This window comes from Hemitrygon akajei, unplaced genomic scaffold (assembly GCF_048418815.1).
Source record: "Hemitrygon akajei unplaced genomic scaffold, sHemAka1.3 Scf000095, whole genome shotgun sequence".
NCBI lineage: Eukaryota > Metazoa > Chordata > Chondrichthyes > Myliobatiformes > Dasyatidae > Hemitrygon > Hemitrygon akajei.
This window is the reverse complement of record NW_027331981.1, coordinates 1,657,879-1,683,423: the sequence shown is the minus strand read 5'-3', so window position 1 is coordinate 1,683,423 and position 25,545 is coordinate 1,657,879. Positions and strand designations below refer to the sequence as shown.

General features: G+C 41.4%; 1 protein-coding gene across 1 annotated transcript; it reads right to left on the bottom strand.

Moving 5' to 3' along the window:
* LOC140722957 (scavenger receptor cysteine-rich type 1 protein M130-like) lies at positions 1-24,335 on the bottom strand. The gene is made up of 5 exons (XM_073037578.1): positions 24,125-24,335; positions 21,024-21,338; positions 3,289-3,417; positions 938-1,252; positions 1-323 (listed from the first exon to the last, which is right to left on the bottom strand). The coding sequence occupies exons 1-5, from the start codon at positions 24,333-24,335 to the stop codon at positions 1-3; spliced, it is 1,293 nt and encodes a 430-aa protein (XP_072893679.1).
* Positions 24,336-25,545: the final 1,210 nt, after the last annotated feature.

Genomic DNA, 25,545 nt, shown 5'->3' with positions numbered 1-25,545 from the left:
CTATTCACCTGAACACAGGACGCCGACGCCGATGATGTCGGAGGAAGACTGATTCAGTATCGATGTCCTGCAATTTTGGAGATGCGATTCGCTTCCTTCACACTGAATGTCGGTCACCCACACGGGCCCTTCTTTCCCTCTGTGCCCCGAGGCGATGTAGGAGGATGTGGCCACACCGCAACGCAATTGATTACAGACAACGTTGGTTTCATTGATATTCCAGAAGTTATCCTGAATTCTGCTCCATCTGCCGTTATCATAAACCTCCACCTGGCCGTCGCAGCGGCTTCCCCCGTCGGTCAGCCGCAGAGACCATATTTCATCTACAATATGGATGGGATTGTGTAAAACAGTTAATAATTAGCTAATGTATCCCAGATATGTTCAGCTATTAGCGGGAAAGATTAATTTATCTACTGATTTCCTACAAGGTAAACACCCAAGAAGCCATTTAACCTCTCTTCTCAATCCGCAGAATTAAAAAAAACACACACATAGCGGTCCCAGGTATTATTCTTACTCGCCGAACATAAAGGAAACCATTTATTTTTTTTAATACCAGTCTTCGCTTTTTTTTTTACAACAGTTTATAATATGAGTTAACTCACCTGCAATTATTACATCTTTATTTCTACAGATTTTAAAATGTTACTAAAAATTTCTATCTTGACACCAATTGACATAATTCTCTGCACTTGCAAGTATTTTCTCCTCACATTTTATTTTTATTCACTGTGTACTCAGGGTCTAGATAATGACAATAAAACAGTTCAAATTGCAAACACAGATAGTTGCCTCAAAAATTTAGATTCGTGACATAGTTTTGTCGGAAAATTTTGGATACATTCATTTGTTATTTTTGCTTATTTTTGTCTTTGTTTGGATATCTTTACGACCAAAGAAAGGTTTGATTCAGACAAACGCTTCAACAACTCACCGGTGCAGATCAAGCTGGCGTCATCTCCATGCGAACAGCTGATCTGACTCCACGCTGTGACTTGACAATCAGCTAATCGGGACTCATTTCCCAAACAAATGTAGTCATCCTTCCACATTGGCCCGTTTCCTGAGCCAAAGTATGCATCTCTGGGAGTTGCCTTTACTGCACCACACTGTAGCTGTTCACAGACCACGGCAGCATCTTCCAAGCTGAAGTACTCATCACAAAGTGTTCCCCACTGGTCCCCGTGCCGAACTTCCACCCGGCCGGAACATCTGTTGTCCCCATCAACGAGTCGTGCTTCATGATTCCCTGTTTTATTCATAAAAGAAGTCAGTTAATTAATCGCAACATAAACTAATTGAAAGAATTTGCACAGGATAGGACCGCCATCCAGTGCGTCTGCTCGGCAGAGCGTCGCGAAAATAACACTGTATAGCACTATGCAAACATGTTATTTTTTTAAATCTGATTGACCCGCAATTATTTTTCCAATGTATATTTAAAGTCTTGTGAATAATCTGCATATACCACAGCAGGAATCTCGCATTTTTGATGGATATTTAACAAAATGAATACCATTGTTTCAAACATTGGGCCATGCAGGTGAAGAAGGGTTTCCTTGTCTGATTTCTATACAGTACTCCTGATTCTGTTGATCGTTCAGTTTCATGCCCATCACTCTAAATGTTATATTCTGTCCAAGTTGAAAATACCATTATTCAGCACCATATTCGACCCATGCAGTTCTTTCCCACTCAATGGTCGATAGGCATATGTATTATATTTATTTATTTTCGTATTTATATGTAATATTTGAGGATGCTTCATGCATTCAAATATTGTGCACTCACATGGGACATTTTCGAATTTCTTTTCCGTTATTGGTGATTAAATTGATGTTTGTCTTTACTTGTGATGTATATTTTCTTTGCACTTTTCCATTATATATTTCCATGTTTGTTTATTTCACTGACGACTCGTTTCATCGGTTCATAAGCAACTTTCGAACTGTTAATCATGTTATGTCCCAGCAAGTGTCCGCTGATGATTATAAACTGTGTGAATTCCAGGCTATCTTTCGTTCAACTAACAGCTATATAGTTGATATTTTATTTATTCTTCTGCTTTTTTATCATTTTACAGTCGTTATGTCTACATTTCTAGCAGCAAAATCCGAGGCTGTTGGAACAAGTTATCTCGCTGTAATCATGTATTTTCTATACTGGTGCAGATGCATGCTTGAAGTTCTGCGGCAAAATCAATGGTTTGTATTAATCTACAGGTCCGCACCAATTCATCTGTGTGGTTCCGTTCAGAAGAAAGGAGAATTGTTTCGGGCAATATTCAATAATCCATCAATGATTCAGTACTGAAATAAATTATATTTAATTGCTTTGTGTTATTAGATATAGCCGTTACAGAGCTACAAAACCAGCTACGCATTTTAACGTTTAATCAGTTTTGTGTCTGTATTCAGACATGTGACAAAATCCAGTATCATTAAATTTATTCGAATTATTAATTTTCACGTTCAGGTGTACTGTATACTTTGAAAGGTGTGCTGAAAAAACTTGCGACATGTACTTCACAATAAATTTCTAAAGGAAAACACCAGTTCACATTTTTAATATATTTTGCACTGCGATAATGTATTGTTTAATTTATAATAACGCTGCATGATCAACTGTTGTCCTACAAACATATAAATGCGTATTTCTCTGCATGCTTATCTTTGTGAACTTAACGAATCTTAACCTACACGTTTTTGTGAGATTAGTATCATCGTGCATAACGCCTGCCATTAAGTTCCCCGCTGAAACAAATTCCACGTTATTAAGGACACTCAGTGTCTTGATGCAGAAGTAAATGGGCGAATCTACAAACTTCCTTTGTTCTCTGCTTTGTGGTTTTATCAGCGAAATTGCTGCGCTATTGTTGGTGATTTTTGTTTTCAACTTATTAACAAATATCAAATATCGTAATTTCTTTTGCCGAAACCAAATTCAAGTCAATCATTATTTTATTCTTCCGGCACTTTCACCCTGTTAATCTGCCCGTCGATGTCAGATGAAAATCATATCGAACAGTGCTCTGCTGATGCATTTTGCAAATCGCTAATGGGAGAATTGTCGATAACAGATATCTGGATCCTAGGTACTCACCAGAGCAGATCACACCGACATCATTCTCATGGGTGCAACGATGAGTTCCTGAGGAAAATGGACAGTCCCATAGCCTCGACTCATTACCCTGACATTCAAAGGCATGAGTCGAAACTTGTCCTGTTCCTTCCCCAAAATAAGCTCCTCCCCGCACAGTAACAACGACTCCGCATTGAAGCTGACTGCACACCACGTTGGCATCTTTCATATCCCAGTGCAGATCACAGACCGTTTTCCAGGTTTCTCCAAATTGCACTTCCAGTCTTCCCGAGCATTCATCATTTCCGGACACCAATCTTGGAGCTCGGTGATCTGAGAACGATATGAAGCACAGTTAGGAAAATGAACATTTCAGCAATATGCGTTCATTGCATATAGTTTCAATTGGTTCTCAAACAGATGACATGGTTTTGCACGGCCCAGTTTCATCATGGGATATCGGATCTGAGTATCAAAATTACTTTCTCTCTTTGGTCGATAATTAAGGCCAGATAACAGATTCTTAACACGTTTATTTTTTTTAAATTTTTTATATTCTCTTTTTACTAGAGGAAATTATATTACCACTCTTATGTTATGATAACACAGGCGTGAAAATATCATTATAATTAAGAAAAAAAATAAGAACTTTATTATTGTTGTTTTATTATTATTATTGTTATTATCATCATCATCATCATCATCATCATCAGCAACAGCAGCAGCAACAACATCATCATCATCTTCAACCGTTTGTATCGGAATTCCAAAAGCATCATTCATTTTCCTCAAAGGGAGTACACGGAAATGGAATTTTTAAAAAACTGTAACTTCCCCATCGTCACCCTATTTTGGAGCCAAGTATTCACTGAAAAACATGTGTATAATAAAAAAAAAAATGAAGTAAGAATTATATATAGGAGACAGAAACTTCAAACATGAAATCTGATGAAATTTAGTCAGGATTTTCGACTAAGAAACCTTGGCTAAAAATAGCAGTCCACATTCAATATTTTTTCATTCAGTATTCTATAAAGGTGAGGAATGCACACACGGTGATTAAGTTAAGTCAAGACTGACGGCATTGTGTCCTGGATTTGATGGGAAGAAGAATCTCCTGTTTATCCGACTGCACTGTAATTCAAAGAAATAATGGTTGGTGAATTTTGTCAGTTTGTTTACATTTATTCTATGTTCCACAAACTTTTCTACAAAAACGCCATTCCAAGAGATTCTCGAACTTCGTCCATCTGTACATTTTTGCTAGTCCCTATGTCATCTTATAGGTAGGTTCCATATTTACGGTGGCCCCTACCTTGGAAAGAAAATGCAGTGATGCTGTTCCCAACAGATGAAAGTAGGTAGCGCAGAGGCTTCACATCCAACTTATGATTTTCGTAACTTCTGCCATCTCTAAATGGACCCTACCACTAAATTCATTTTTATGCTTCCCGTCCTAAGCATGCACACGACGCTTTCCACAGGCATCACTCCGTCCGTAGTTCCCTTCTCCAATTATGCCTCCCCTCTAATCTCTCTCTCTGGGCATTTATTCCTACAAGCAGCCAAAATTCTGCACTTGTTCATTCACTTCCTTCCTGCCCTCCATGACAGGCTGCACCGAGTCCTTCCAGGTATTTAACATTTCCACTACGAAATGCTAATTTCGTCTACTGTAACTATTGTTTCTATGCTGCCTCCACTACATTAGTGAGACCTCATCAATCTGCAGCTCATATTTCTCACTCAGAAGCGGAACTTCCCCATAGGTCAACAATTTACTTTCGACTCCTCTTGCAACATGACTGTCCATAGCTCCACTTGTGCCACGATGTGGACACACTCGGGTTCAATTAACAACACCTCATTTACTATACTTGTAGATTTTATGCCAATGGCATAAATATGGTTTTATCCTTGAAGTTAAAAAACAGTCACTTCCCTCCCCTCGTCTTCAATTCCCCACTCTATCCTCTTATGGCGCCTCACCTACCTAGGACATCCCTTGCTATCCCTCCTCTTTCCATTTCTCTGAAGTGACACTACCCTCTTGTGGCAGATTCCTTCTACGCATCTCTATTGTTTTCCCACCCACTTGCTTTCACCTACCAACTTCTAGCTATATTTCCTCACCACCTCCCACTTTTCATTCAGAGGACTGCCCCTTTCCAGACTGTTCTAAGAAGTGTTCGCCGAATCGTTTACGCATTTGCATGGAAGCTGAAACCATGAGCTGTGTTCCAGCAGTGTTTTTGTTGGCTGCTGTAGACTTCCGGTGTCTTAATAGTTACATTTAATGCCACAGAAATGTCGACAATATACATCTTGAAATTATTTTTCTTCGCAAAATCGACGAAAACAGAGGAGTGTCCTAAAGTCTGAATAACAGTTAAAACGTTGGAACCCCGAAACACAACCAGCTCCCCCTCCCCCGCACAAGCAGCTGCAACGCAGCGATAACCCCACCCACCAACAAAAAAAATCAGCAACCTCTATCGACCACTCAAACGTGCAGCAAACTATCAATAAAGACCCAGACTTGCCGTATCCCAAAAACGACGTGCACCCGATAATGTGTCATATCACAGGCTCGCTCACTCCCTAATTAGGGAACAAGAGGTGTCCCCGTTTCACAGTGAGAGGGGGCATAACAAACAAATCGCTGACTGACGATTTTAGAAGTTTGTTGTGTCTCTTTTCCCGAGCACTCCGGCCACTGAGTTGGCAGCAGAAAGGTGTTGCTTTCCGGACAGACAATCCACGGCAGTTAACCCGCTGCCGAACTTGTTGTCTATGCAACGAGTCATGCTTTTATTTTTATATGCCTTATAAGGTAACATCTCACTCTGCCGTAGTGAAAAATAGCTTTATCTATTGTTAAAAGATCTCAGGCTGTCCATGCAATATCATTCAGATGCTTTTCTACAATCTGTCAAGATTAATAGTAGCATTCACATATCACGTCGATTATAATTATCTTAAAATTTTAAAAGTGCATTGGCATGAAGATAGCGTACAGCCTTACCTCAGCAGAATCACGCTCAAATCTTCGGCCAATGATGCAAATAAATTATATTTATTGCCGGTAAGCAAAGTACTCACCCCGAGTTCTCTATGTTTAGCAAAATACCTCAATAATTCAATATTATCACATCTCTTCTAATTTCGTAAAATATAACAATATGCATCATTTCCGCACATTACCATTTGATCTAATGCCAACTGTAAATGCAGGCAATATTCTTAACCAAACAATGTATCAGTAACTGGATGTCATCAACAGAGCTATTAATTATTATATTTGGATAGTAACACAACTTGTTAAGCGGTACGACAGACGTAAGGATAATGATTTTCCTCGGTCGCGAAACTAAAAGATAAAAACAATACCTCAGTGTGTCTCTCTGTGTCCTATCAACAATAAAGCTTGGTATTGAAATAGCTGCCCCAGCAGCGATACCACGTGAGTTAACTTTATGGACCAAACTTCCATAAATTTCATGGAGGAAACATTTACCGCCTTGCCTCGTCGGTTCTCTTGTTTAGCTTTTCGAAAACCTCGTTTCATGACAGATGACACCTCAAGGAAAATCGTCAAAGCGCATAATACGAAATTTATACAAACACTCACATAGATTCCACTTCCAATATTGCACACTCTGTATGGCTTCACTACTAAGGCTAATGTAATGGCTTCAGAGTAATATTCTACTGTTAAGGTAATGGCTTGTCTGTAGCAGCAATGTTTGTGTTATGACTAGAGATAACGGGTCTTTGGAATTCAGGGGCTAGCCAATAAGAGATTGTTGCTGTGTCTTGTGATTCTGGAAGCAGTTGTTTTCGCGGGCTTTTGCCAAAGGGCGAGAAAGGGATGAACAGAGAAGACGCGATTGGGAAGATTCGGTAGGCCGCCAGACGGAGTGGACTCCGAGCGGGCGTCCGTAGGTGGGTGACGCTCGGAGTAGATCGGATGGTGGAAGGAAGACTACTGACTGAGCTCCAACGATTGTGCACAGAGTGTTTAATAAGATTGGCACACTTTTTTTCTATATATTTTCGCTCTACTAACCACATAGTTAAAGTAAAAGTTATAAACTTAATCATTTAATCGCATATTGTATACTGCTTGTTATTCGGGATACTGATTTGTAACAGAGGACACACTTCTCAGCATCCACCCAAACGAGATTTCCGAAGTTTGGCTGGACCGGGCAGTTATCACCCCCCTTGGCGAAGAGAGTGTTACACAACTTTCATACAGTTTACTGTTCTCAATACGCGTTTGTCATTGCAGTCAACATAAATAAAGTCTTTGCATTAAACTCCCCGAATCTTCAGCTGCATCTACTGTAACTAACGAAAATGCATTTATCTTTGCCAGAGTTTGATATCTCTGCGTTTGTTTACCACGCGTTTAGGGATAGCATTCCGAAATTGACCAAAAGAAAAATGGTTTGCAAGATATAACCAGATCAGAAGAGGTAGATTTTTTTTTTCCTACAGGGAATAGAGGTTATCGGGAAGAGGCTTTCACGGGTTTGCATATTTTCGCTTTGTCAGTACATTCAAGAGGTCATTCAGAGTCTGTCAGCAAAACATGTCCCCATATTCACATAAGATTAAATATTTGTTGTTGTGTGTTTTATAGCATTGTGAAGTCCAACTATCTTGCCCTCTTTTAATATATATGCATTAATCTAACCACGTTTCATCTTGGGTCACACGTTGGCGTAGCATTTACTGTAACTCTGTACAGCGCCAGTGATCAAGATCCAATTCCCTCCACGGTCTGTACGGTGTTTCTCCGTTCTGCCAAAGACCGCGCAGGCTTCTTCAGGATGTTCCGGCTTACTCACATTCAAAATATGTTCAAGTTATTCAGGGTTGGTGAGTGGTGAACAAGCTGTGTTGTATCATGGCCGAAGTTCGACTTCAACTTATAAGACGCGTTTCACTGAATGTTTCTATGATTCAATCTACAGATGATCAACAGAGAAACTTTTTTTTAGAATTACTTAATTTGCTGAATATAACGTTTTCCCAGGTTATCCAATCTGTCTCCATTAAGTTACTCAATTCCCAGCAATATTTCTGTATCACAAGTGTGGATCAAGCACAGCTGTATAAAGTTCTGATTAGTGACAATATTCTCGTTTTATCCATATCCTGTTGTACTATATATTAGATATCGATCAATTTCGTTTCCTCTGTACAGTTGATCATCTTACGACAAGCATTTATTTCCTAGTTATTGATACAAATCGTATACACGGAAGTTCAAGCACCACCCTTTGGATGCAACATTGGTCACAGATTAACAATAAGACAAACATTGTTCTATCATTGGATTCTGTCTCCTGCAGCGCAGCACAATATCAAAATCATTCAGCTTGCCTTGCAACCCGTGTGCCTCACCTTTACGAAAGCCTGTTATGCAAATCCCTGTGCAAAATATTTTTAAAGTGTACTGCGGACTTCCGGTAAGATGGCGATTGTTTAGCTGCTCCGAACTTTTGTTCCGTTACTGTAGCTATCTTTACACTAAATGTCTCCATTTTTTAAACCTTAGTTAGGATTCTTTTCGGTATCTCTTACTTGCCTGTGAACATATCTAACTTACAATGTCCAGCAAGAGTTCTAAATCCAGGAGAAAGGAAGCTATCGCTCCCTCAGACGAGACCCTGGTTGCGCTCGGAAAGCTCCGAGACGAAATTTTAAAGGAATTTAAAACCGCTTTCAAACAGTTGGAAGACAAACTGGATCGGATCAACGATAAAGTGGACAAGCATGCCGAACACATATCTCGCATCGATTCGACTTCTGAGGATTTAGAAAGTCGTGTTCGATACTTGGAGACTCTCTTTTCCAGCTTAGAGGAAAAATCTAACAAACTTCTTTCCAAAATGGTGGATCTCGAAAATCGCAGCAGACGCTGCAATCTCAGAATTCTTGGATTGCCAGAGGCGACCGAACAGAGATCAACCGTGAAGTTTTTCGCCAAGTTTCTCTGTGAGATATTCGGGAAAGATTTGCTTCAGAACCCGCCCGAGCTCGAACGGGCACACAGAGTCTACGTTCCCCCCGGAATTCTGGGCTCCCGTCAGCGACCAGTAATCTTGTGTTTCCATCAATACCAGGTAAAACACAGTCTGATTGTAGAGGCACGTCGCAGGGGGTCTTTTTCTTTCCAGGATACAACCATTCGCTTTGTTGAAGATTTTGCACACCAGACCATAAAGATGCGCGCTGAGTTTAAAGGCGCAATGAAAGTGCTTTTTGATAGTAGTTTTAAACCCTCTCTTCGCAATCCTGCCGATCTACGAATCAAGCTTAATACCGGAAAATACAAGTGGATCAAATCAGTGAAGGAAGCTGAAGCATTTGTGGCAAGTGTTCCGGCTATCCAGTCATCTTCGTAATCTGATCGGATCTCCTAAAATGGTGGATAAATACTCCTCGTAGTAAAATTAATTTTTCTGGACTCAGACTTGACTTGAATCACTCAGACATTATTCATTGAAACTCTAAGGGCTGTTGACAATCTCTCCCGGGATTTGGTGTGTGTGTAATCTATTTTCATTCTTGTATAACTTTATCTACAGAGTTCTACAACTGACTCTAACTTGTTTTGGAGGTTCGAAGTCTTTAGTGAAGGCCTCCCTGTTTGTTGGTTCACAGTTTAATTGCTGATTTATTTTTCCTGTTTTTATATTTATTTATTTTATCTTTTTTTTCTTTTCTTCACCCTTTTTTTCTAATCTCTGAATTTTTTTTTCTCTCCTCTCTGAAAATGGTTGATAAATACTCGTCTTGAATGTATAATTTTCCCCTTCCTCTCTTTTTTTTTTTTTTTACCTTTTTTCCCCCTTTCTCTTACTTTATTCTTCTACAATTTTTCGCGGGTAGGTTAGTTTTGGTTTTCTTCCGATTTTCTCTGTATTAAGTTTTATATTTCTGCAGAAGGTGTTCTAATCTGTAGTTATGTTTTCTAGTGCATAAACTAGTTACTATTTGCTATAGTATTTATACGGAACTGTTGTTAATGACACAGATCTGGAAGTTGTATTTGGGTTAATTTTTTTGGTAGAGCTAGCTACTTGTTTTGGTAGCCGTCTAGTTTTGGGTTGTGTGGGTGGGGTGAGTTTTCCAGTTCCAACATCACTCACTGTATTTATTGTTTCTCTTTATTGCTCAGGACATGTATATGTTTTGATTTTACGAATCTATGTTTACATCTCTGCTCCCAGACTGCTATTGTACTGCTTGACTTTTTATATGCCTGCTGCCTTTTATGTATTAGTAATTGATAATGGCTTGTGCACTTAAATTCGTGAGCTGGAATGTAAAGGGATTGAATCACCCTGTTAAAAGGAGGAAGGTATTCTCACATATCAAACAACTCAAAGCTGACATTGCATTCCTTCAAGAAACTCATATTCATTGTTTTGATAACTCCTGGCTTCTGTCAAAGTGGGCGGGTCAGCATTTTCATTCATCCTTTGCCGCTAAAGCTCGGGGAGTTTCCATTCTTATTAACTCAAATATTTCTTTTGAACTCCATAATAAATATCTGATACAAATGGCCGCTTTATTATTGTTTCTGGTAAACTATATAACACTAAAGTTGCACTAGCAAACCTGTATGCCCCCAACTTTGATTATGTTAACTTTTTTGAACGGTTTTTTCTCTCACTACCAGACTTAAACTCATACTCTCTTATACTGGGTGGTGACTTCAACTGTTGGTTGGATCCTAAATTGGACCGATCGTCCTCTGTTACCAGATCACCTACTAAATCTGCGTTAGCTATCCTCCATCCTACGGAGCGAGATTATTCTTTTTTCTCACTTGTTCACCATACCTTCACTAGAATTGACTATTTCCTACTCGATAACCAACTTATCCCAATTGCCCACACTTGTGACTATCAGAGTATACTGATTTCTGACCATGCCCCAATTATAATCTCTCTCTGAACTTTCCTGGTCTCCCTCAGAGGAAGAAACACTGGCGGTTTGATTCAACTTTATTATCGGATGATGATTTTGTAAAATTCATTAAGGATCAGATAACCTTTTATTTTAACACTAATACATCACCTGAAATGCCATCCCAGATTGTCTGGGATGCCATGAAAGCATGTCTGAGGGGTCAAATAATCTCTTACACAGCAAATCTCAACAGAAAATCCCGTGCAGATCGATCAGACCTCATTAACCAGATTAAAGATTTGGATCAAATATATGCCCAAACTAAGAACCCTGAATTATACAAGAAGCGCGTTGAACTCCAAACTAAATTTAACCTTCTGTCCACTCAACCTGTCAAACGCCAACTTCTCTAAAGCAAGAGTCGCTTTTACATTCATGGGGATAAGTCTGGTAAATTCCTAGCCAATCAGCTGAGGCGTTCCAAAGCCAAACAACATATTACAAAGATCCGGAAGCAGAACGGAGACTTTACATCGGATCATTTAGAAATTAATGACGTATTAAAAATTTTTTATTCTCGGCTTTATTCCTCTGAATCTCTGAATGACAATATTTCTGTTGATCAATTTTTACAGAATCTGAATATCCCCTCACTTTCATCTGATTTCAAAGCCAAACTCAATGCGCCTATATCATCAGAAGAAATATCTTTTGCAATTTCTGCACTGTCCTCAGGGAAATCTCCTGGACCTGATGGGTTCCCTGTAGAATTTTATAAATCATTCTCTTCACTTCTTTCTCCTCAGTTACTTTCAGTATTATCTGACTCGTTTAATTACGGCGAATTGCCACCCTCTTTCAATGAGGCAACTATGATTCTTCTTTTAAAAAAGGGCAAAGACCCAACTGAGTGTTACTCGTACAGGCCGATCTCTCTGCTCAATGTTGATGTAAAGATCTTAGCTAAAGTGTTGGCTCACAGATTAGAAACCGTTCTTCCCTCCATTATCTCTGATGACCAAACAGGCTTTATTAACAACTGTCTCCCTGTTTTTTAACATTCGGCGTCTATTTAATATTTTATACTCAGCTCCAACTGGGCCTCCTGAATGTATTATTTCCCTCGATGCGGAGAAAGCATTTGATCGTATAGAGTGGAACTACCTTTTTGCAATCTTAGAAAAATTTGACATCGGCCAAAGTTTCATCTCTTGGATCCAATTGCTGTACCTGTGTCCTACTGCTTCTGTTTTAACTAATTTTCAGAAATCCCAAGTATTTAATCTCAAACGTGGCACCCGTCAGGGATGCCCCTTAAGTCCCTTTCTCTTTGATTTGGCTATAGAACCTCTGGCGATAGCATTTCGAAACTGTCCTGAATTGACCGGGATTTGGAGAGGGGGTGTTGAGCATAAAGTTTCTCTCTAAGCTGATGACTTATTACTCTTTCTCTCAAATCCGTCTACATCCTTACCTCTAATGTTTTCACTTCTTGACCAGTTTAGCCAGATCTCTGGCTATAAACTCAATTTACATAAGAGTGAACTTTTCCCAATTAATAAAGAAGCGCAAGAACTAATATTTCGTGATCTCCCTTTTAAAGTAGTCCATAATCAATTTACTTATCTTGGAATTACAGTCACGAGGAAGTTTAAAGATCTCTTTCGTGAAAACTTTGTCAATCTTTCATATGCTATAAAACAGAGTCTGGTACAATGGTCACCTCTATCTATGTCTTTGGTAGGTCGTATTAATGTTGATAAAATGTATGTTCTCACAAATGTTTATACTTATTTCAATCTATCCCAATTTCTATTCTTAAATCTTTTTTTTTGATTCCTTAGACTCTATTATTTTGTCATATCTGTGGCAGAATAAGCGCTCTAGAATTAATAAAATCCACCTCCAAAAATCTAAAAAAGAGGGTGGCATGGCTTTACCTAACTTTCGCTTATATTATTGGGCAGCTAATATACGTTGTGCTACCTTCTGGTCTTTCTTCCATGGTCAATCCGAGTGCCCTAACTGGGTTGCAATGGAGTTGAGCTCCACTAAAGAATTATCTATATCTGCACTTCTTGGCTCTGCACTGCCTAGTAGTCTGCCCAGATCAATAGCTAATCCTCTTGTTAGACACACTTTGCGTATATGGGCTCAGTTCAGGAAATGCTATGGTTTCCAGGGGTTTTCCGTTTCTAGGCCTGTCGCACATAATCACCTTTGTTTACCTACCACGTACGATTCAGCATTCCATGTTTGGTACAGGAAGGGCATTAGACATTTTGAAGATCTCTTCATTGATAATCGCTTCGCTTCTTTTCAGCAGCTCTCTGTTAAGTTCAACCTGCCTAACGCTCTCTTTTTCAGATATCTCCAAATCCGACACTTTATTGCTCCTTTAATTCCTAATTTTCCTGAAATGCCTGCGAAAAACGCTATGGGCCTATTTCTTTCTATTAATCCACTAGGTAAAGGTTTAATATCAATTATCCGAGGTAAACTAGCAGCCTTACGACGGGCCCCTGTGGATAAAATTAAATTGGCCTGGGAGCAGGATTTAAATATCTCCTTATCCGAGGAGAGCTGGGACTCAGTTCTCAAATCGGTTAACTCAACCTCTCTTTGTGCTCGCCATTGCCTTTTACAGTTTAAGATTGTTCATAGAGCCCATATGTCTAAATCTAAACTATCTCGATTCTACCCTGGCATTAGTCCGCTCTGTGAAAAATGCAAGAGGGGTGTGGCCTCTCTCATCCATATGTACTGGCTTTGTCCTAGCTTGGAGAAATTCTGGAAAGATGTCTTCACTACATTATCGGGTATTCTGAATCAGCACCTAGAACCAAACCCTTTAATTGCTCTGTTCGGTTTTTGGGGCGAGACAGATTTATGTCTGGGTCCGACCAAATGCCGAATACTATCCTTTGCCTCTCTCCTGGCTAGAGGCTTGATCCTCCTTAGATGGAGAGATGCTTCCCCGCCCACTCATGCGCAATGGCTTAACGACATTATGGCCTGCTTGGACCTCGAAAAAATTCATTATTCAGTTCTTAATTCGGATCTAAAGTTCCATAAGGTCTGGGGACCTTTTATCGAGTACTTTCATAACCTTCCTCTTGACTAGGGTTTTTTTTTTCTTTTTTTCTTCTTTTCGGTCCCTTGCTTTCAGCTCCCTTTTTTTTTCTTGTAGTAGGCATTATTATCCTCTGTTGCTAAGTGTATTCACAGTCTGGGAGTTTGACTGTCCTGACCTATACTCTTTATATTGTGTTGTGGTCGGTCTGGAGTTGTTGTTGTTTTTTTTTCTTGTGTTGTGGGGCTGGGGGAGGACACTAAGCTTACTTGTCTTTAATTTAGGTGCTTTTTTGTTAAATTCTCTTCTTTTGTAGCATATTGTTATTGTATGCTTAATTTTGCACTGTATTAATGCTCCTCATTGGGATTTGGGGTTTTTCATTTGTAAAATATTTTGAAAAACTAATTAAAAAAACTTTTTTAAAAAAGTGTACTGCTGTGCCATGAAGAATATTCCCAATTACTTGAACAATTAATCAGGTATATTAGAAACACGGGGTTACCCCATCACAGCGTTATGCAGAATATGCAGAATCAGACCCTGCCTTTCCAACAATCTGTTTGCCCCAGTGAATACAAATATCGTCCTGCGGAGTTCCTGTCGGTTGACGACGTTAAGAGAAGGCAGAAACGGTTCCAGACGATGGAAGCCCAGAAGCCAATGAAATTATCAGTTTCAGTAAAAGTTTCTTAATAACTAAGGACCGCTCAAATTAACCAAATAGAGGCTAGTAATACCGAAGAATCATGTTAAAAAATAATCGCTAGGCGGTATATTAATATATATCAGGTATGCTGTCCGGATTTTATGAGACCAGATTCCCTTGACAAAGACGGAGAAATCACAGCTGAAGATGAGTATGTAAACCATAGTAAGGCTCGGTTGTAGAAATTGCTACTGCGTAAACCGAGTTTGCTTCATGGGATTTGATGGAGAGAACATTGCTTGACCGCAGTCATGAAGAATTGATTTGAATATCTTTCAATCCATTACAATACACACAAAGTGCTGGTGGAACACAGCAGGCCAGGCAGCATCTATAAGGAGAAGCACTGTCGACGTTGCGGGCCGAGACCCTTCCTCAGGACTCCAGACGAAGTGTGTGTGTTGTTGAATTTCCAGCATCTGCAGATTTCCTCGTGTTTGCTTTTCAAACCATTAAGTCCTTCTCACCGTCTGCTACAGAAAGGATCTCGTAAGCTGCAAAAATATGTAAATTTTGTCAGTCCCATCATGAGAACTGGTCTCTGTAATATCCAAGATATCGTCAAGGAGTGGTGCCTCAAATAGGCGGTGTCAATCATTTAAGAGACTCCCTTCACGAAGGACATGCCAATTCCCATTGGTAACATCAAGAAGCTGGTACAGAAGCCTGAAAGCTCTCACTCAGCGATTCAAGAGCAGCTTCTTTCCATCTGCCATCCAATTTCTGAATGGTCATTGAACCCATGATCACGACCTCACAATTCTTCTTTTTTCTGTTTTTGCACTCTTTTTAATTTAACTATTTCACACTCACACACACATATCATGTTACATGTGTGTGTGTGTGTGTGTGTGTCTGTGTGTGTGTGTGTGTGTGTGTGTGTGTGTGTGTGTGTGCGCGTGTGTGTATATATACACGCACATACATCCACATGGTTAGACATATGTGGATCAAATGGATCAGCTGTGATGATGTGGTTGTGTGAACTTGATGTGCCGAATTGCATAATGTTGCTCTATATTATATACCTAATGCAATTCATATTTTTTCTATATTTTCTTGTATTGCATTCTACTGCTGCTACAATGTTAACATATTTCAAGACAAACACCGGTAATATTATTTCCGATTCTGATTCCGGATACCCGATAGTCGAAGCAGTATCTCTCTAGAAACGGCAGCATGTACTACAGTGCCATTTTCTTTTCCACTGTTCATAGAAACCCCTTTCAGCCGTATTTCTAGTTTTATGAATTCGAGAACTCCCTGTGAATCCCTTGCTGTTTGTTTCCTGTTCAGGTTATCTACAGTATTGTCCCGAAATGCAACGATGTTTTTCATATATTTTTCTCTGTACAGGATTGGTGATTAATCCATTTCATCCAGCGGTGTAATTTTGTTCAAGTTTCCTACAGTCCCGATAGATTTTGATCCCCTCAAGTTTGACAATATCTGGGAATAATCTTCTATGAAAAAGTAATTTCGGAATGCATTAACCTTATTTTTTCACATTGTTTTCATACACTGTAGGCTTAATTACTGGTTCTGCGAGACAATAGCAGTTGCACAACGGCAAAAAGTGTGTGCATTTGAAACTTGAAATGCAACGTTGCAGTTAACACACATCTGAACCAAATAGAAAAGAACACAGAAGCACACAGACGGCATCATCAACGCAAATAGGAGTACACGCATGTTCTGAGGTCGAAGATACTTCGTTATAACTAAAATGGCAAACGGTTCTTTGTAATGATACCAAGCAATAGCGATGGTCTGAAATCATGTTCATATTTTCTCACAGAATGAATGCGGAATCTAATCCGGAGGGACACTGGCATTCACAATGCCGTGAGTGTGATCATAAGACCATGAGATATAGGAGCAGAAGTAGGCCATTCGGTCCATCAGTCATGGCTGATCCAGTTTTTTCCAGTCATCCCCACTCCCCTGCCTTCCCCCCAAACCCTCTGATGTCCTGATTAATCAAGAACCTACCTATCTCTGCCTTAAATGCACTCAATGACTTGGTGTCCACAGCCACTCGGAGCAACAAATTCCACAGATTTACCATCCTCTGACGAAAGTAGTGTATCCGTATCTCCGTTTGAAATCGCACTTCAATCTGTTCAGGACTTTTAACATTCCGAATGTTTCTATAAGAACCTCCCTCATTCTCTGTATTCCTACGAGATCCAGTGAGCACAGCCTAAGTGCCGCCCTTCAATTTCAGGAATCATTCTCACGAATCTTCTCTGAAACCTCTCCAATGTCAGAATATCGTTTCTAAAATACGGAGGACAAAATTGCGTGCAATACACTGTGTGGTCTGCAACTAACTTATAGAGCCTCAAAATCACATCCCAGCTCTTATATTCTGCACCTCTAGAAACGAATGGCAAAATTGCATTTGCCGTCTTCAGCTCCATCTCAGCCTGAAGGTTAACCTTATGGTATCCAGCACAAGGCCTCCCGAGTCCCTTTACATTTATGCATTTTGAATATTCTCCCCATCCAAATAATAGTCTGCCCGTTTATTTCTTCCCAATGCACTTTCCAACATTGTATTTCATTTGTCACGTATTTGCCCATTCCCGTAAACTATTTGTCTCTAAGCACTACACGCTCTCCACCTATCTTTGTATCATCAGCAAATTTAGCCACAAGTCCAGTAATTCCATAGTTCAAATCATTGACATACATTGTAAGATGCAACGGTGCCAACACCGACTGCTGTGGAACTCCACTGCTAATCGGCAGCCAGCCAGAATAAGATCTGTTTTCTGCCGATCAGCCAATGCTCCACCTATGCTAGTAACTCCCATGTAATTCTATGGCTCTTATCTGGCTAAGCACCCTCATGTGCGGCACCTTGTCAAAGGCATTCTGAAAATCCAAGTACACCATTTCTACGACATCTCCTTTGTCTACCCTGCATCTAAATTCCTAAATAATTGCAATAGGTTCGTCGTGCAGGATTTTTTCTTTCAAGAAACAATGCAGGCTCTGGCCTATCTTGTCAACTGCTTCCAGGTATTCCGTAATCTCATCCCCATCAATCGATTCCAACAACTTCCCAACTACTGATATCAGCTAACTGGTCTCTGCTTTTCTCTCTGCTGCCACCCACCCTTCTTAAATTGCAACGTAACATTTGCAATTTTCCAGTCATGCAGCACAATGACAGAATCGTTCGATTCTTGAAAGATCATTGTTAAAGTTTCCACAATCACTCCAACTAATTCCTTCAGAACCCGAGGGTGCATTATATCAGGTCCAGAAGATTTATAATCATACATTAAGCTTCCTGAGCACCTTCTCAGTCATAATTTTCACTGCACATACTTCACTTCCATAACACTCTCGAATGTCCGATATACTGCAGATGTCTTCCACTGTGAAGAATAATGCAAAATACGCTTTTAGTTCCTCTGCCAACTGTGTGTCTCTCAGTACAATATCTACAGCGTCATTTTATTGGTTCAATATCTACCCTCAACTCTCTATACTTTTCAATACTTAATAATGCTTTTAGTATTTTTTTATATAGTCGCCAGCGTCCTTCCATACTTCATCTTTTCGTTCCTAATGACCTTTTCTTTTTCCTTCTGCAATCCTGATCTCCGCTGCAGCTTTGACCTCTTTGTACGTACTCTCTTTTGTTTTTGATTCGGCTCTCACTTCACTTGTCAGCCTGGGTAGAGTCCTTCTTTCATTTGGATTTTTTTTTTCTTTTTTGCCATATATCTGTCTTGTCCTTCTCTTATTTTTCGCAGAAACTCCAGCCATTGCTGTTCTGCTGTTCTTTCTGCCGTTGTCCATTTCCAGTCACCTTGTTCTGTTCTCTTCTCATGCCATTGTAATTTCATTTACTTCACTCAAATATCAACACATTAGGATTTAGTTGCTCCTTATGAAATTGCAAAGTGAACTCCATCATATTCTGATCACGTTTCTCTAAGGGTTACTGAACCATAAGGTCTCTTATCACCACCAGATCATTGTGCAACACACAATTCATCACAGCCGATCCCACAGTGCGCTCATCAACAAGCTGTTCTAAAAAGCTATCCTTTAGACATTCCACAAATTCCCTCTCTGGAGGTCCAGTACTGACCTGGTTTTCCCAATCCACTTTCATGTTAAAGTACCCAACCAATATCATGACATTACTCTTCTGACACTGCCTTCAGATACCTCCTGCTTCAATTTGTAATCCACATTCTGGATGTTGTTTGCAATTATTTGTAAAACTACCAGTAGGTTCTGTCATACGGGAGGCGTTGGAACGGACCCAAATGCCAGACACAGACACTTAAGTACTAGGGAGAGGACTAGGTGGATCAAGAAAACAAGGGAAGTGTGGTAGAAAAGACGCTGGACAAGACACAGGTTCTGGACGAGACTAGGATACAGGGCCTGGGCTAAAACCAGACTAGGAAAGTGGGACTTGGACGAAGAACTAGGAACGAGGAACCTGGATAAGAACTCCGATCCAGAGACTGGACAGGGACCCCGGACTTGGGTCTTGACTCAGGCTCGGAGGCGAAGACTGGACGTGGTAAGGCAACAGGACTGGACGCCGGGGCAGGACGCGGGACTACCAGGCCTGGACGAGGGCACGAAGCTTAGACTTGGTCTTGGTGGAGGGAGAGCAAAGCAGAAGTGGGGAGAGGCGTAGCTGGACACGGACATTGGCCCTGGACGAGACCAGGGCTCAGGGCCTAGGCTACGACTTGGACTTGGACATGGACTGGAATCTGTTCGGAACCTTGGACAGGGACTGGAACCTACTTGAGCCTGGGACACGGACTGGAATCTGTTCGGAGCCTTGGACAGGGACTGGAACCTACTTGAGCCTGGGACACGGACTGGAATCTGTTCGGAGCCTTGGACAGGGACTGGAACCTACTTGAGCCTGGGACACGGACTGGAATCTCCACGGAGCCATGGTCACGGAGCACAGGAAAACCGAGCTTTGGTCTGGAGCACAGGAACACAGAACACAGAGCCAGGACCCCTCCTTGCGAACAGGACATAGGACCGGGGCTTTACACAGAGTCAGGAAACCCCCTTGGGGCAGGACTTAGGGCCGGGACTCATACACGTGCCCGAAACACAGGGACACAAAGATATAATTCCAAGCTCAACAGAAGCTTCCTTCTGTTGGCGTGGCAAGGCTCCGGTCTCACTCCGACGGCTGAACTTGACGGCGATACAGGCGGGGATGCAGGCGAGTTTGCCGGCAAGGCTTCAGAGAGAAGGAAGACTTCAGGGTAACGGCAAAGACGGCCTGACTTACCCAACCGAGGCAAGTACAGGAATGTACAGATCCAACCGTAAGGTAACGGCAAGGATGGCCTGACTTACCTCACTGAGGCAAGGACAGGAATGATCAGATCCCACCACAGGGTAACGGCAAGAACGTCCTGACCCCACAGAGGCAAGGACGGGATACCAACGAGCTGAACCAGCAAGCACACTCGAGCCCGGGATCGCTTTTATTCCAACCACAATATGAGTGTCAGATGCCTGATTAAGCACAACTGAAACAACGGTCAGCCAGAATACTGGGAGTCCGGTTTCCACGGACCGGACCGTGAATCGGAATGCGGATTTCACGGAACGGACCCTTCTCATTTCTTAACTCACCCCAGAGAGACTATACACCTTCCGATCCTATATCATCCCTTTCTAATGATTTAATATTATTTTATATACACAGAACAACACCACCTGTTCTGTCCACTATCCAATCTTCCCGCTACACCATAGACCCTTGCCAGATGTGAGGGCAGTTTCCTAATCCCTTACTTCCTACAGGACCCATCACATTTTATTCATACTTCTCAATTAGCTGAAGTTTACTGACAACTTCGAAATAAGACGGAACGCAGGGGGACTAACAACAGCTGTGGTGAAGAGAAATTGCCAAAATATCGAGTTTGGTCTATGTTAGTCCTGATGACAACATTTTGCATTTTGTTACCCACAGATGTCGCTTGATCCGCTCAATCGTTCTGGTGGCTGTGCCGGCTGTCACGTATTTACGATTTATGTAGGGGTTTGAAATCAGAATGCTATCTCATCATGACAGTAATAATATCTAAACAGATAGATTTAGTACCCGATCTCTCGCAGCGAGCGGTAAGCTTGTGTTATTTCGATTCTCGGACAGCACGGATCAAGAAAGAGAGGGCGTACCCAGAGAAAAGGGGCTCGATTTACCTGCGCAGATAACTCCGGCATAATCGGGTCGACAATGGGTGTAGTAACTCCATTCTTCTGATTTACATTCCCGCAGAGCAGGCTCAGTCCCGTCGCAGATAACATTATAGGTTATAATGCTGTCAAAAACCTTTCCAAAGTGATATTCGTGTGGGGCTTTCAGCGCGGCGCCGCAGCTCAACTCTCTACACACCACAGCTGCATCCTTCAGATCCCAGCCCAAAGCACCGACAGGTCCCCAGTATCCCCTGAAGTTCACTTCCAGTCTCCCGGTGCATGGACTGTCTCCTTTTTCCAGTCTCACCTTCATACTTTCTGGAATAAAAAAAAAAGATTAACCGTTAAAACAAGAGTTTTTGAATAGGCTAGAAATGTTGAGCAACAGACAGAAAATGCTGGCGGATCTTTGCACATCAGTCAGCAACCATCGAGAGGTGCAAAGTACAGAGAATACGAACATTGATTGTTCATGCTGAGGAATGGCGTCAGTCCGAATCATCGATTGTTTGTTGATTTCCACATATGTTTCACTTAGATACTGTATATATTTGTTAATTAAGTAGGCAAACAAACAAATAAATACATATATAAGCAGTTAAATTGATCAATTGGTATTTCATATAGATATTCATTGGTATGTTAGCATATCTGAAAACAGGTTGAGTGAACTCGGCCTTTTCTCCTTGGAGCGACGTAGGATGAGAGGTGATCTGATAGAGATGTATATGATGATGAGAGGCATTAATCGTGTGGATAGTCAGAGGTTATTTTCCAGGGCTGAAATGGCTGCTACAGGAGGACACAGGTTTAAGGTGCTGGGAAGTACCGAATATGTCAGAGGTAAGTTTTTCACGCAGGGAGTGGTGAGTGCGTGGAATGGACAGCGGTAATGGAGGCGGATACAATAGGGTATTTTGAGAGACTTTTGCTGCTCAGAGAAACAGAGGGCTATGGGTAAGCCTAGTAATTTCTAAGGTAGAGTCATATTCGGTACAACATTGTGGGCCGAATGGCCTGCATTGTGCTGAAGGTTTTCAATGTCTCTATCTGTCCATTTATCTGCCTATTTTGCGTCAGCTATATGATTATTTGTTTATTTACTTGCTTGTTTCCTTATTTCATGCTGTCACCATTATTTATTATCATTTATTTGTTTATTTGATGCGCGCAGTGCTTTTGTAAGGAAAATGAATCAATATTTGAAAGCATAGGTGTATAATTACAGAGGGGAAAAATCAAAAGCACCTGAGAGGCACAACCTCTTAACCCCCATGGCCGTAGGTGCGCCAGCGAACAGCGAGAGAAAGTAGTTGAAACAGTTAAAGACACGCAACTATAAATCCACTTCGACAGCTATAAAGATAGAACATGTTAGCAGAGAAATTGGACACCATGTGTCAAATCAAATCAGATGATCATGTTGGCTCTCTTGTATAGTTTAGGGGAAAGAACTGTTGCGGTGCTGAGTTACACTATAATCACTGGCTGCAAATTATGGAATTTGGGGCAACTGAAAACAAAATGTGGACGAAATAAAGAAACGGTCATCATCTGCTTCACATTGAGTTTGACTTTGATCATCACATTCCAGACATTTCTGGTTCGAGTCTGTGCAGTCCAGACGGCGATAAATTAATGCGCGGCTGAGTTGATGGCGCAGGGGATAGGGCTTCAGGTTCTTTGGTGATTGGGATCACTGCTGGGGGATATATGACTTGTACCAAAGTGCGGGGTTGCGCCTGAACCCGAAGGGTGCCGACATCCTCGCGGTGAGATCATTGGCTGACTGCCAGAAGGCAGCGAGTGGGAAAAGCCAGTTCAGTTGTCTGCCATTGTCTAGATGTGTTTCGCAGGGTTGGGTTTCTGGATTGCTTCTTTTGCGCTGTATGTCAATGATTTAGATGATGAAATAGATGGTTTTGTTGTCAGTTTTGCAGATGATATGAAGATTGGTGGAAGGACAGGTAGAGTTGAGGAAACTTGTAGGCTGCAGAAGGACGTCGACACATTTGGAAAACAGGGAGGAAAGTGGCAAATGAAATCCAATGGTGGAAAATGTATGTTCATAAACTTTAGTAATAGAAATAAAGGTGCAGACTATTAACTAAACGGGGCGAAATACAAAAGAAAATCTCAGCTGTAAAGGGACCTGGGAGCCCTGGTGCAAAACACCCGAAAAGGTTAACTTGCTGGCTGAGTCGGTGGTGAGTAAGGCAAATGTATTATTTTGCTCTAGCGTCTTCATTTCCAGACAACTAGAAAATAAAAGAGCAGGGATGTGATGCTGAGGCTTTATACGCACTGGCGAGGCTTCACCTTCAGCACTGTTAACAGATCTGTGCTCCCATTCTGAGAAAAAGATACGCTGGTATTGAAACATCTTCAGAGGAAGCTGCGACGACGAGTCCACGAATGAAAGGATTCTCACAGAAGAAGGTTTAATCCCACGGATCTGTACGGGCTGTAATTTAGAAGGATGGGGAGGGGATCTCAGTGAAAATTTCGGATATTGAAAGCTTAGTCGGAAAACATGTAAAAAGGACGTTTTTGTCGTGTCGGAGGATTCTTGGACAGGAGGGAACAGCCTCATGAAAGAGGGACGTCCAGATAGAACAGAGATGCTGAGATATTTATTTTGCCAGAGGGAGGTAAATTTGTGAATTCATTACGGAAAACTGCGCAGAAAGCCAGGTCGTTGGGGATATTTAACACAGAACGTGATGGTCACGGCAAGGGAAAGTCCGAGGAGTGGACTGAGGAGAGGGGAAATGATCAGCCGTGACTGAAAGTGTAGCAGACCCGCTGGATGAAATAGTCTAATTCTGCTCCTGTGGCTCAGGGTCTTACGGAGAATTACTATCCCACCACAGATGCTGTTCGACCTGGTCATATGATCGTGTACTTGTGCAAACCGACAAGTTTTCTGCATTCTAGTTAACAACAGTAAAGGATACGATAACACGAATAGTAATTGCAACATGACGAAAATAATCCCGACACAAGTTGGATTTATTTTGTCGCCGAGGACTTTCTGTTCGAGTTAGTGATATGCGGGAGGACATCAAGATCGCGACACCGCAGATATAAAACCGGACTTTTACCTTTACAAACAACACCAGCATCCTGGCTGTGTGAATAACCAGTGTCACCCCATGGCTCTGATTTACACTCCTGAAGAGCGGACTCGCTCCCACCGCACTGAACATCCGTCGTGAAAACAGGTCCGGATCCTTCCCCATAGCGACCATCAGCAAAGACGTTCACTGCAGCGCCGCAGCCCAGCTGCCGACACACCACATTCGCGTCCGGCATATCCCAGGAATTACCATTCACAGTCCCCCAGTTTCCTTTGTAGTGAATCTCCAATCTCCCATCACATCGACTGCCGCCATTCACCAACCTCAACTTCACGCTTTCTGGAAAATATCAGAAAATAACCACCTGCGGTAAACAGTGGTTTAAGCTGGGGGCAATTGACGCTCGGCGCATCGCGTTCGCTACTAAACGACGCCTGAATGTTACAAACACTGCATGCAAAACGTGTGATCAAGCGGGAGGTCAGGATAGAGAAACCCCTTTTGAGCTGCTTAACGTGACAGAAAGACAAGAAACTCGTTGACGACTGAGAGCTAGAGGCAGTCTGTCGTCCCAGGAGAAGAATCGGGTCGCTCCCCAAAAGACAAGGTCATATGCATTCTTCGGAGAGCGGCAGATCTGCTATTCTGTCATTGTCAGACTGCACACAGTCCACATTTATTGGGTAATATAAACCAAAATTTGTTGGAAAGTGTCGAACTGAGACTTCGCGTATCGTCAGCATCAGAGGTAAGAGGATGAATTTAAGAACGAAAGCTTATTTAAACTTGGGGAAAAATAAAGTCAGGGGAAATACTTTTTCTGCTATCTGCCCTGCCTGGAGGTGACTGATTATCATCCCAAGTAAAAATAAAATCCTATTTCCTTGCCGGAAATATACTGGCATGGGCAGAGAAATGACTGAAATGCAGTTGGCAGCGTCTTGGAACAAAGGGTGTCTTTTATTTTGGCTGCCTGTGACCAGTGGTGATAATCGTGTGTCAGTATTGGGGCCGCTACTTTTCACATTGTTTCGCAATGAATTAGAAAATAGAAGTTATGACTTTGCAGCAAAGTCTCACGATGATACGAAGATAGTATGAGGAGCAGTTAGTGCCGAGAAAACAATGCGATTGCAGCAGAACGTAGACAAATTTGAAAATCGGGCAAAAAAGGAAGCGGATGAGACGTCATGTTGGGAATTGTATGAAAATGCATTTTGTTAAAATGAACAATGGTGCAAATTATTACCTAAATGGTGAGAAAACTCAGAACTCAGCGTTTTTACAAGACTAGTGCAAGATACCCAGAAGGTTAATTTACAGATTCAGTCTGCTGTATAGAATGCAAATAGGCCGTTACTTCAAGGGTATTAGAACAAAAATCAATGAGATAATACTGAGATTTTCCAAGACACTAGTGAGGTCGCACATGGGGTATTGTCAAC